General features: G+C 51.9%; 1 protein-coding gene across 1 annotated transcript in view; it reads left to right on the forward strand.

Moving 5' to 3' along the window:
• CRYBG2 (crystallin beta-gamma domain containing 2) overlaps positions 1-12,432 on the forward strand; it is a 28,935-nt gene extending 16,503 nt beyond the window's left edge. The window contains 15 exon segments of the mRNA XM_033840466.2: positions 890-1,029; positions 1,854-1,980; positions 2,221-2,256; positions 2,610-2,746; positions 2,907-3,033; positions 3,313-3,452; positions 3,550-3,676; positions 3,925-3,957; positions 4,086-4,198; positions 7,282-7,411; positions 8,684-8,823; positions 9,188-9,311; positions 10,843-11,001; positions 11,999-12,158; positions 12,253-12,432. Coding sequence (XP_033696357.2) covers positions 890-1,029; positions 1,854-1,980; positions 2,221-2,256; positions 2,610-2,746; positions 2,907-3,033; positions 3,313-3,452; positions 3,550-3,676; positions 3,925-3,957; positions 4,086-4,198; positions 7,282-7,411; positions 8,684-8,823; positions 9,188-9,311; positions 10,843-11,001; positions 11,999-12,158; positions 12,253-12,341 — 1,782 coding nt within the window. The 3' untranslated portion in view covers positions 12,342-12,432.
• The last annotated feature ends 906 nt before the right edge of the window (positions 12,433-13,338 follow it).

The raw sequence follows: 13,338 nt of genomic DNA on the forward strand, positions 1-13,338 counted from the left end.
ATGCAAAGGAGGGGACAAGAATTTTCAGAGCCTCTCCAGAAACACACAAATATTTGTGGACAATTTACTGTGGGCTTCTCACAATAAAGTCATCTTCACGTGGGAGGTAATGAGGTACAAGAGAAAAACAAGGGCTTTGAAGTCCAGTGGACCTGGGTTCCTTTGATTCATTCAGCACTGATTGGGTGCCTAGTGTGTATCAGGCACCTGGGACGTGCTGGGTTGCAACGGTGAAGAAAAACTGCAGTGCTCTGTTTTTGGTCTTGCTACTTACAGGCTGTGTGCCCTGGGGCGGCCCACTTAACTTCACTGAGCCTCACTTTCCTAGCCTGCGAATGGCGCGTAATAACTCTCGTTGGGAAGACCAAATGAGAAGGGGTAGGACAGCCCCTTATATATATGCCTTGCACCCAGTAGGTGCTTCATAAACATTTGATGGAGTGAGTGAATGAAAATGGCCCGAGTGAGGAAGAAACACCCAGAATGCTGAGAGGACCTGCAGCTTCCTGGGTTAAGGAGGCCAGTCTGGACAGGCATAGAGATTTGTATGCAGTCTGGAATTGTATACAAAAGAAGGGTCAAAGTGAGACCTCAGGAAGTGGCTGTCTATCCCGCCCCTCCCGCCACCATTGCCTTTCAAGGCAAAGGGCATGGCACTTGGCAGGCTCCTACTGGGAATTTTGGCCTCAGGTCCCAAAGGGCCAGTGCGGGACCAGTGAGGGCTTTGGTCCCAGGCTTGTCTGGCTGACCTTCAGAGAACACTCTAGTCATTTCTGGCTTCTGGGGAGAAGTCCCCAGCTGGACAGACTTGGGGAAGAAGGTGTGGGTGTGGCTGGTCTCTGAGGACTGTTGTTTTATACTTCACTTTTCCACCCCTTTCCTTCCGTAGGACTACATTACCCCAGAGATCAGCCTGTACTCTGAGGAGGGCCTCAAGGGGGAGCAAGTGAAGCTAAGCAAGGCCTTGGAGGACCCCCAGGGCCTGGAGAGGCCTCTGCAGGTGGCATCTGCCACTGTCTCCGCAGGACTGTGAGTCTGGGCTGTTCTGGGAACCCTACATTTAACATTCACTGTGCTGGGTGCTGGGGACACAGAGGTGACAGGACATGGTTCCTGCCCTCAAGAAGTGCTCAGTCTACTGGTGGGGCCAGGCAAGCAAGCAGACAGTGGCAATCCAGAGTTCCAGGATGGAGAGACACGGGGCTGTGGGAGTACAGAACAGCACCAAACCGGCCTGAGGTCAGAGAAGCCTTCCTGGAGGAGGAGACTCCTCAGCTGGGACGAGTCAGCCCCAGAAGAATCTAAGCTCCATGAGGGCAGGGACTTTGTATGTTTTGTTCACTACTGTATCTCTGATGCCTGAAACAGGGCCTGGCATGGGGTAGATGCCCCTAAATATTTGTTAAATGAATGAATGGGGAAAAGAGTATACTAGCACCTGCAAAGGCCCAGAAGTGAGAGACTGACTTTGAAAGTTCACTCTGGCCAAAGAAAGCAGCAAGTGGGGAGACGTGAGGTCCAGGAGGAAGGCAGGGGGACAGGACAAAAGGCCTCTTTGTGTAGCTGGACTGTATTGTGAGGCTAATGGGGAATTACCAGGAGTTTTTAAGCAGGTCCGGCTGCTGGAAAGAACTCTCAGCCGCTGTGTGCAATTAGAGAGGGCCAGGTCGGAGGAGGGGAGATCAATGGAGTGGCTGCTGCAGGAAATTATGGGGGCCTGAAATGTCCTCCAGAGTCCCCTTGATGGGGGCCTCTCCCCCAAAACTTCTTTCCCCCCTCTACCCCTTCCACCCCATCCACTAATCTGTGTTCCCAGGAGTCTGGGGTGCAGCTGCCTCTCTGCCTCCCCTCAGGTGGCTTCTGTACCCCAAGCCCTTCTTTGAAGACACTCCCTGCATCCTGGAGCCTGGAGAGTACCCCACCCCAGAGGCCTGGGGTGCATCAGATCCCAGTGTGGGCTCCCTGAAGCCCATGAGATTGGTAAGGAGCAGGTGGTCCCAAACAGGCTTGTCCTGTAGTCTGGGTGAAGAGGCTGGGCCTGGGAGCTCCTATTGGGAATGGGATTGGAGGAGAGGGAGGATTAGTCCAAGGGTTGGGGGAGAGGGAGGACATGGGGTTGGCCATTTTTAGGGGCTCCAGGAACAAGTAAACCCTAGGTCACCAGCCCCATCTGTCTTCCCGCACCTCTGGGCTGGTGTCTCAGCTCTGTCTCCTCTGCAGGGATGCCCAAGTGTGGAGAAGCCAGGGGAGCCCAAGGTAGGCATCTGGGCCTCAGGGTCAAAGAGGACCTTTGGGTGGGGTGTTTGTATGTGTGTGGCTATCACGGCCTGGACTAGAAGGTGGGAGAGGTGGGAGCTGGGGGCTAGAGGCTGGGCTGGGGAGGGGTGGGGTGGAAACCCGATGGGCTAACTGGGAACTGGCTTTTGATGTGTAAGGACCAGGTCAGAGGTCAGAGAAGAGACAGGAGTTAGGTAAGGGCTTGGGGCTCAGTGAGGGAGTGGGAGGGCTTAGCTCTGGGTTGATGCTGGGTAGAGTCATCCTGGGGTGGCTGGGTGGGTCTGGGTCCAGATCACTCCCCACCAACCTCACACAGCCCCTCTCCCCCGCAGGCTGTAGTGTATGAGGCCCCAGGCTTTCAGGGCCAGAGCTGGGAAGTGAGCCGAGACATCTACAACCTGCAGCAGCCAGAGGACGGCCAGAGCCCCAGCTTGGCCTCTGTGGGGTCCCTGCAAGTTCTTGGGGGCTGGTGAGGACTCAGGACCCTTCCTTCTACCTCATCCTCCCCACTAGCCTCTACCCTCCGGGATGGGAAGTGACCTGGTCTGCCTAGGGGTGGGGTCAGCTCTCTTACACATCCATGGGCTTCCTGTAACTGAGTCTGTTTGTCTGCCTCCCCCTTCCCCCAGCTGGGTGGGCTACGAGAAGGAGGGTTTCCGGGGTCACCAGTATCTGCTGGAGGAGGGAAAATACGCTGATTGGTCACATTGGGGAGGCTATAACAAGGCGCTGACCTCCCTGCGAGTCATCCGGACGGTAAGCAAGAGCAACTGGGACATCCCTCTGCCTCTGGCCACAGCCATACTTACCCCAGCACAATCTGTTGAGGGAAGAATTTGCGCCTCCTCTCCCTGTTCTCGAGAGCACCTGGAAGTGTTCCCTGAGGTCTAGCCTCTCTCCCTCCTAATGCCTTTCCCGAGCCCACACTGATCACCTCACCGCAAAGTCCCTTGGTGGACTGCGTCCTTGGGGTCTGGGCACTCCCAGGGGTTTCCGTCGGTGGGCGGGAGCAACCTGACTGTCCCTGGGGCCCAGGACTTCGGGGACCCGGAGGTGGTGCTGTTTGAGGCCATGGACTTTGAGGGGCATGGCGTGGAGGTGAGCGAGGCATTGCCGGATGTGCAGCTGGCGGGACACGGCCCCAGAACGCAGGCCATCCACGTGCTCAGCGGCGTGTGAGTGACGGAAGCTCCGGGAGCTGGGCCGGCCGGGGGCGGTTCCAGCAGAGGTACTGGCTCCTCCACGCTGACCCGCGCCCCGCCCTTCCTGCAGGTGGGTGGCCTATGAGGAAGTGGGTTTCTCCGGGGAGCAGTACGTGCTGGAGAAAGGCGTGTACCGCAACTGCGACGACTGGGGCGCAAGCAACAGCGCCCTCGCCTCTCTGCAGCCGGTCCTGCAGGTGTGTGCCCGCCGCAGGAGCGGGGCCTCTTAGAGGGGAGGGGCTTGGCGTCCCCCAGCAGTGGTGGGCGGGACTGGAACAACAGGGCTTGGAGCTCCTGGGGGCGGGGCCTCCTGGAAGGGGCGGGGCTAATACGGACCTGGAGGGTGAGGGACCTGCGGAAAGGGTCGGGAATACTGAAACCAGAGGAATTGAGGCTGGGGGCTAGCACACCCCTTAAATCTCGAAACTTCGGTCCCTCCTTTCAGGTCGGGGAGCACAGTATGCACTTTGTCTCAAAGGTAAGGAGCTGGTGGGGGGGCCTATGTCTCCTCTTCCCTCATTTCAAATCTCTCCCCCACTTCCCCATTCTCTCTGTCCCACTCCATCACCCTCCTTCACTCTCATCTCTTTCCGTGTCTGCCGCCAGATTCAGCTTTTCTCCGGTCCGGACTTCCTGGGCGACCACATCTCCTTTGAGGATGACCAGACCTCTCTTCCCCCTTCCTTCCAGCCCCAATCTTGCCGGGTCCACGGCGGCAGGTGAGAAAGTGGGGAAGGGGAGACGGGGGCGGGAGGGGGGTGGGGGGCACCTGCACAGAAGCACTTAGCTCAGCTTGGAAATCGAGGCTGTAATTAGAGGTCTTTGTTGCAAATGATTTCCTTCCTTTGGCTTCCTTGAGATTAGCTATTCTATCCCAAATCATTCAATCTTAAAGCAAACAAAGCAAAATAAAGTTTTAGTAGAAAATGTAAAAACTGTAGACAGTATAGTGTAAATTAACAATAATTTATTATTACCTAATACCCAGTCCATGTTCGAATTCCTCCCGTTATCTCAAAAAATGCCTTTGTGAAATTGGTTTGTTTTTCTCAGGATCTAGACAAGGTCCACACATTGCATGTGGTCCATTTGATCTATAATGTGTAACAGTACCTTTCCCTTCTTTTTATTTTATACCATTTACTCGTTTAAAGAACCCAATAATTTGCCCTGTAAGTTTCCCATCTTCTGTATTTACCTGATTGCTTCCTGGTGGTGTTTTAATTTTGTTCCTCTGTGCCCCATACTTCCTGTAAACTGGTAGTTAGATCTAGAGGCTTGATGAGATCCAGGGTTTTTTGTTTTGTTTTGCGCAAGAAGACTATGAGAGGTGGTATGTATACTTCCCACTGCATCACATCAGGAGGCGCATGTCTAGCTGTCCCATTTTTAATGATATGAAGATCCCTACATTATAAGATTCCTCTCTGACCTTTCACCTAAAGATTTTTAGCATCCATTGATGATAATTGCCTAGACCCATTATTTCTTTAGAGGTTACAAAATGATTTTCTAAGTTTTGTTATTCCCTATACATATATTGGCTGGAATACTTCTATAAAGAAGAACTTTCCCTTTTCAACTATTTGTTTACCTGAAATAGTTTATACAAAAAAGGCCGTTTGATCTTTTCCCAAGAATCAGTGTTTGCCCCTTTCTATCAATTTTCAGAATAATTTCTGAATTGGTGCCCTAGCAACCTCCAGAGCTGACCAATGAAGATTTTTTAAAGTATTGTTATGAACTCACGGGTTTTTTATGTATATGAAATGCTCCAGGCCCTTGGAGTCACTTGTTCTTTTGTGTACTCAAATTGTTTCATCTTTGGCAAATGGGAGCACCTCCAAATTGCTTCCTGGGTATTTTTTATATGACCCCAATAGTTTTTTTTATAACTTCCTTGTTTTTCTGGTGCAGTAAGATGTTCCAGGATCATTTTGTACATTTTTTGCCTCAAACCGGGAATCATTTCCCAAAGAATCCTGGTTGCTTTTAATGCATAATGCTCTTTGGAGACCAAAATCTGCACGCTAGGTGTTTCAAAATTATAATACTGATATTACTACTAACAGTAAAAACCAGTGAAAGCTGTTTGAGGTCTCTCTGTTGTTCTTTTTGTCCTCAGAACATTCACCTACATCCCATTAGGTATGTACAGTTCAAACTATTGTGTTTTTAAGACATTTGAAATAATACTTTTTTTCTGTGCAGTTATGCCACCAACCTGATACACAGTTAGGTTCATTTATTTTGTTTATTTTAATTTTTATGAATACTTCTCATTTTTACTTAATTCTGTTTTCTAATTACATAAAATATTTGTAGTGTTCCTGTCTTAGTCAGCTTGAGCTACTGTAACAAAATACCATACATTGGGTGGCTTAAACAACAGGAATTTATTTTCTCACAGATCTGGAGGCTGGAAGTCCAAGATCAAGGTGTTGGTTGATTTGGTTCCCTGGTGAGGGCTCTCTTCCTGGCTGGCAGATGGCCGCCTCCTTGCTGTGTCCTCACATGGCTGAGAAAGAAAGCTCCTATCTCTTCCTCTTCCTATAAGGACACTAATCCCATCATGGGGTCTCTAACCTTTTGATCTCATCTAAACCTAATTACCTCCCAAAGACCATCACATTGGAGGTTAGGACTTCAACATTGGAATTCTGGGGAGATACAAACATTCAGTCCATAATATTTCCAAAGTCAAGACTTAAAAAAACAATAGCTTTCATCTCTGTCCCTGCTACCGTTTCCACTCCCTTCCCCTATAGGTAATCTTTTGTGCGTGTGTGTGTGTGTGTGTGTGTGTGTGTGTGTGTGTGTTTAGTTTATTCATCCATTGTTTCTTTTTGAAGATATGAGCAAATATGCACTCATAAATTTACATATAATTATAGAAACCAAATATGTTTGGTTTTCCTCCTCCTCCATTTTCTTACACAAAAAGAAGCATACTACAACCTGGTAAATATACTAAAGACCACTGAATTGTACACTTTAAAAGAGTGAATTTTATGGTTTGTGAATTATATCTCAATTTTTTTAAAAGGAAGCATACTGTAAACACTGTTATGCACCTTGATTTTTTTTTTTTTTTTTGCGGTATGTGGGCCTCTCACCACTGTGGCCCCTCCCGCTGCAGAGCACAGGCTCCGGATGCGCAAGCTCAGCGGCCACGACCCACGGGCCCAGCCGCTCCGCGGCACGTGGGATCCTCCTGGACCAGGGCACGAACCCGCGTCCCCCACACTGGCAGGCGGACCCTCACCCACTGCACCACCAGGGAAGCCCCACCTTGATTTTTTTACTTAACAGTTTGGATATCACTTTATATCCCTTTAAGAACTCTTCCTCATTCTTTTTGACTGCTGTGGTACACTCCAGATTCTTAGTTTATTCAATTAATCCCCAATTGATGGACATGTGGCTGCTCCCACTCTGCCACTGCAAACAGTGTGTAATCAATAGCCTTATGTATGTGTCATTTCATGTTTTTGAAGGGTTAGATTCTGACCCTTGGGATAGATTCTGAGAAATGGGATTGCTGAGTAATTGTGCATGGAGTTTTGCTTGATGTTGCCAAATTTTCCCCGAAGGGCGGTATGATTTCATTCAGTCCTTTCTTAAGTCTGACCTTAGTCCCTGCTGCTGCAATGCTCATTTGTCCTTGGCCTCCCCTGGACCGGGGGATCCCCGTCAAGTCTGCATCCACTCTGCTGTATCTCAGGGGGGCCTGGGCAGGCCAAGGAGAGGGTGGGCTCAAATATCTACTCACATCCCCCCACTCTTCCCCTTCCTTCCCCAGCTGGATCCTGTTTGATGAGAAGAACTTTGAGGGTGAGCAGCACATTCTCTCTGAGGGCGAGTTCCCCACTCTCACAGCCATGGGCTGCCTGGCCTCCACGGTCCTGGGCTCTCTCCAGAAGGTGCCCCTGGTAAGTGCCCTGCTCCAGTTCCAGGCACCCCTGAGGCAGGGGTTGCTGCTGGGGGAGCCCACACACAGAGCCTCTTCTCCCTGCTGAGTGGGCTTTGGGGCTTAAACCCAGTCTTCAGAACCACCCCAGGTCCCCTTGACCCCAGGGCTTCAAAGCCAGGTCAGCTTACTAGGGATTTATTGAGCCCCTGCTGAGATAGGTCCTGGAGCCCTGCAATATATCAGACACAGCCCTGCCTTCAAGGAACCCAGAAAGATTACAGCTCAGAGTGCTGTGTCCTGAAACTGAGGTGGGACAGGGCCAGGAGGGACTAGCACTCAGGGGTGGGCTGGGAGCAGGGGCGACCGATGAGGTGGTGATTCTGGGCAGGGAGGAGTGGAACAGCAAGGTGGCTTTGCTGCGTGGGGGGAACGGTGGGCGGGAGGAAGGCAGTGGGGCTGCTGCTACAGTGATCCAGGACAAATGATGATGTCCTGGACTAGGAAGATGTGGAGAGAAGTGACATGGGCTGATGAAGGACCTGGAGTCTGTAGGACTTGGTTATGGACTGGGTGGCCAGTGGGAGTGACACAAGCAGAACAGCTGGTGTTTGCTGTACCATGCTCTGGGCAGTGTGTAAAAGGCTTCCCATGCACTAAGGCATTTAATCCTCACCACAGCCCTATGAGCCATATAACTATTATCTTCTCCCTTTTTCTGACGTGAAAACTGAGGCACAGAGAGGTCACGTGACTTGCTTCAGGTCACGCAGCTGATAATAGACAGAGCCAGGTTCTGTACAACTACATGCTGGGCTCTGAAGACAAACAGACCTGGTTCTGAAGCCTGGCCTTAGGGCCTTGAGCAAGTGATTTACCTTCTCTAGCCTCAGTTTCCCTCTAAGTGGGGATAATAATATCACCTGTTTATAGGGCAGTTGAGAAGTTATAATAAGATCAGGTAAAGCACTTGGCACAGAACCTGGCGTGTAGTAAGCCCTGAATACATGAGAACTGCTATAATGACCAGTATTATTCTTGTCACTCATCTTAGAAGCGCCATTTGCTGGGGAGGAGGTTTGAGGGGCAATGGGGGTTCTATCTGGCACATGCTACATCTGAGAACCCGGGGGCCACCCAGCTGGCGGCATCCAGGAGTCAGGGGCCCTGTGGGGTGGAGCTCAGGAGGGAAGAGAACCTGAAAGACCATTCTGGGAGTTGGGGTGTCTGGAACTAGAGGGACTGAGTCGGGGACTCTCGTGGCCTCACCCCTTCTCTGTGCCCCCGGCCGCAGCACTTTTCAGAGCCATCCATTTTCCTGTATGGCCTGGAGTGCTTCGAGGGGAAGGAGATCGAGCTCAGTGGGGAGCTGCGGAGCCTGCAAGCCGAGGGCTTCAACAACCACGTGCTGTCTGTACGGATCAAGGGGGGCTTGTGAGTGTGCCGCGGGGATGCGGGGGCTGCGAGGGAGGGAGGGAGGTCGGGGGCCTCCAGGTCTTCCCCCACTTCTACTGCACTCCCCTCCACGCCAGGAGGGAGAGGGGGGGAAGGGTCACTGGCCCTCAGGGCTTGGACCCCAGCCCGAGGTGCTCTCCAGGACCCTCCTCTGCCCTGCAAACCCCAGAGCTCCCTCCCAGCCTACCTCTCTACCCCCTTCCGGGACCTGAACCCCAGGCAGAGGAGTCCGGGCATGAGAGAGGAGGAGGTGGAGAATGTTCTGACGGCTGCTCCTCCTCTTCTGCCTGCCTGTCTGCCTGTCTGTCTTCCTCGCTGTGTCTGCGGCACTTGCGGGGCCCAGCTGGGTGCTGTGCCAGCACAGTGACTTCCGGGGCCGCCAGTGGCTGGTGGGCAGCTGCGAGATCACCAACTGGCTGACGTACAGTGGGACCCAGAGGGTGGGCTCCCTCTACCCCATCAAGCAGGTAGGTAGCATGTCGGGTTGAGCACGTCTGGGCCAGTCTGTCTGGCTGTTTGTCTGTCTGTGCGTTTCTCATGTTTCCCAGACTCAGCCTTTGTGTACTTTTGTCACAATTTTTGTCACACCATCATTCCTTCTGAACCATTGTCTCCTTAATATTTTCCTCTAAACCAACTCACTTTTTTTTTTTACTTTATCCTACCCTAAGGAGTCATGTCTATAAGATCATGGGTTTGATGTGTATGTATGATTTTTCCTTAATAGACATTGTGATGAATTCATTACCGTTAAATTTTTAACAATAAGGCTTATCCACATAAGCCTGAAAATTATCTCCTGTACCACCCACCAGTGGTAAGCACACTTCACTTTGAAACACTGTGTCTGTACTTGTGTTTCCGTATGTCTGTGAGTGCATGTCTGGACATGTGTCTCATTTATGTGCATGTGCATTTATGTGGAGGCATGGCCACAGAGGGGGGTGTGTGTGTGTGCGCGCGCACACGCGTGCCCATCTGAGGGCGTTTCTGCGTCTGTGATATCACTTGTATGCATGTGTCCTCTGGAGGTGATCTGTGGGGGGATGTTTGTCATCCCCTCACCCTGTACATCTGTGAGAGTATATTTATGACTGCACGTGCCTGTACTTGTGACACCGTTGAAAGTGTGTGTCTTTGTGTGAGGAAACTTGTGTGGTCCCTATTTCAGACTCTTATAACATCATTGCTAGAAGGAATCTTGGAGATTATCTCCAACCTTCACATTTTACAGATGGGGAAATAAAGGCCCAGAGAAGTGGACAAGAATTTGCTCTGCAATCTTCACAAGTATTTTACCTCCATGGGCCTCAGTTTCCTCATCTTTAAAATGCGGGTGCTGTGTATGATAGAGGTGTTTAGAGGATTGAAGATAATAATGATGTAAAGCCCTTAGAACAGTGCTTGAATGGTTAGGCACTCAACAAACGTTAGCCGTGATTATTATTATTACTATTATTACTGTCACCACCATCCGAGACCCCCAGGTGATTTGGGGCCGAGCCAGGTCTGATGTCTGACAGCCCAGTGTCCGCCCTGCTGTGGTACCTCTTCAACATGGGTAGTGCGTGCATTTCTCTCTGTAAGTGTGTGTGCACATCTGTATTCCTATACACATCCAAACTTTTGGCAAACATAAGCGCCTGGCGCGGAGTCGGCTGGGGGAGCAAATAGTGTGAGCGTACATTTCGATGTGTATCCATGTGTTTGTATCTGCGGCACTCCTGTACAACCATGTGGATCTTGGGTGTATCTGCCAGTGTTTCTGTGTGTATCTCTACAGATGTGGAACTGTGTGCGTGTGCACTGTGTATGTGCCCCCGGCATATGTGTGAGAAAGAAGGGGTGACTTAGAAGCAGGGTCGAGGATGGTTTGGGGCAGGAGGGAGAGCTTGGGAGCTTGGGATACTGGAGGGTCCAGAGTTGAGGGCCTTGGGGGCCCAAGTGGGAGCATCCCTGCCCAGAGACCTCTGACTCTCAGCTCCCCCCACTCACCAGCGCCGGGCTTATTTCCACCTCTGGAATGCGGCCCTGGGGGGATTCCTGGCAGTGCCGGACCACGTGGAGGACATGAAGGCGGGCCGCGTGGTGGTCTCTGAGCCCCAAGCTGGAGGCAGCTGTATCTGGTACTACGAGGATGGGCTGCTGAAGAACCAGGTACCAGTTTAGGGACTGGGACAGGGTCACCAGGGCCCCAGACCCTCACTAAGCCTACCTTTGGGACTCCCAGCCTGTTCCCAGTCAGGAACAGGACCCAGCCTTTGGCCAGAGAGACAGAGAGATACACAAACACCAGGACCCTGGTGGAGGTGGAGAATGCAGGCTGTGTACCCCTGGGCACTTTGGGCTCTTCTCTGGGCCTGTCTCCCGTCTGCAAAACAAGAGCGTTGAACCAGATGCTTCTAAGGGACCACTCAGCTCTGATATCCTGTGACAGATTTGGATCCTATTAATAATGATAGATCTACTCCACAGACATTTCCTGAGCACCTGCCATGTGCCAGGCCCTGTTCTAAGTGCTGGGAATATAACAGTGAGAAGACAGAAACAACTCCTGCCCTCCTGAAGCTTGCATCCTAGTGGGGAGAGAAAGAAACAAATGAGTAAAATATCTTAGTACCTTAGGTGTTAAAAAATGCAATAGAGGAAAAATACAGTAAGAAAGGAAAATAGGAAGTATCAGTAGCTCTGACAAGGGGAGCCCTTCCCGAGAAGGTGGCATTGGAGGGAGGCGCCTTGCAGGTTTCTTCATGTGAATGCCTCATGTAATCCCTAGAGGGCACTAGGGAGCAAGTTCTATTATACTTCCCATTTTATAGGTGAGGAAACAAGCACAGAGAAGTTAAGTAACTGGCTGAAAGTCACATAGCCAGTAAGTATGGGGAAGCTTGTCTGCTGCTAAAGCCTGTGCTTCAGGAGTCAGTCATGGAAGGCTTCCTGGAGGAGCTCATATTTTTCCAGCCCTTTTATGGTTTCTCACATTAAACCCTCACAACAGCCGTCCCCAAGGAAACCAGAGCTCAGAAGGATTAGATTTGCCCAGAGTCACAGTCCATACAAGCCAGGGTTCAAAGCTGGGTGTGTCAATGGTGTCTTGGGTTTGGTGGAGTCTCTGTGGGGAAGGCCAGTGCCTGACGACCTCCTGGGGCCTCAGGTGGCCCCCACCATGAGCCTGCAGGTGATTGGCACCCCCAGCACCGGCTCCAAGGTAGTGCTGTGGGCTGAGAGCCGCCTTCCCCGCCAGACGTGGAGCATCAGTGAATCAGGCCATATCTGCAGCCAGATGTTTGAAGGCCGGATCCTAGATGTGAAGGGTAAGTTGAGCATGTGTGTGGGAGAAGGCTCCTGCAGGCAGCAGAGTCCCCAGCTCTCTCTGACCATCTCCCCATCTCTTACCCCCTCCCCCAGGTGGCCAGGGCTACGACCGGGACCACGCAGTGCTGTGGGAGCTGGCCAAGGACAGGGCATCCCAGATCTGGACTGTCCGTGTGCTTTGAACCTCCCCCCACCCCGCAGCCCTGGAGGCGCTCCCTGGGATGAAATGTTTTTATAGGGTTTTTTGTTGTAACATAAACTTTTATAATATGCTCCCAGGTACCCTCATCTCTGTGCGCCTTGGTATTTGGGGGTGGGAGTGAGGATTTGTTCACCTGCCTTCTTACTTGCCTGCACTCAGGTGGGCTTCTTCCCTCCCAGCTCCAGTTCTGGGGCCCAGGTAAGGCCCCCGTCTGCCACAGAGGGAACAGTGGGACCAGGCTAACCGCTGAGTGTGGTCTTGTATGCAGTCACCCCAAATGATGTGTTCTCAGGTCCTGCTCTGAGCCAGGTTTGGCACTGGGCTGTGGGGACACAAATATGAACCAAGCCCCTTGGTCCCCACCCTCAAGCCACTCAGAGTCCAGTGGAGGATCCCGATGGGAACGATGATACACTCAGTGACTGGGTGAGAATGGAAGTGGAGGGATGCACAGGGGAGGAACCTAAACCTTTTAGGGGCACAGGGCAGGGAACACTGCTCGAAGGAGGGAACCCTCAGCTAAGATGTGGAGGATGAGAAGGAGTCAGCCAGGCTAGAGGGTGGCAGAGGGATGCAGACAAGTCCAGGGGCGGAAACTGGGAAGTGCAGTGCGGTGGGGACTCAGTGGGCGGGGTGGGAAAGGCAAGTGGGAGCCACACCTCAAATGGCTTTGCCCACCCGGGCTCCTCTCAATTTCCCCCAACTCTGGTCTCAAGTCCTAAAGGTTTGGCCCCCAAGAAGCCAGAACAGGGGGTCTTGGTCCCTAACCCAGCTCAGAGAGGGCAGGACATAGTCTTTCAATCTGGTAGACACTTGTCCCCTTGGCCAACGCCCTCCAGGAAGAGGCAGATGGTCGAGGCCCTTGGGGGCTTCTCCAGAGTTCCCTTCCTACTTTTCAGCGCCCAGTTCCACCAGCCCGCACCCAGGAAGGTTGTCCTTCCTGCCTTCCCAGCCCATGGGTAGGCAGGGAAGAAATG

This window comes from Tursiops truncatus, chromosome 1, assembly GCF_011762595.2.
Source record: "Tursiops truncatus isolate mTurTru1 chromosome 1, mTurTru1.mat.Y, whole genome shotgun sequence".
In the NCBI taxonomy this organism is placed as follows: Eukaryota; Metazoa; Chordata; class Mammalia; order Artiodactyla; family Delphinidae; genus Tursiops; species Tursiops truncatus.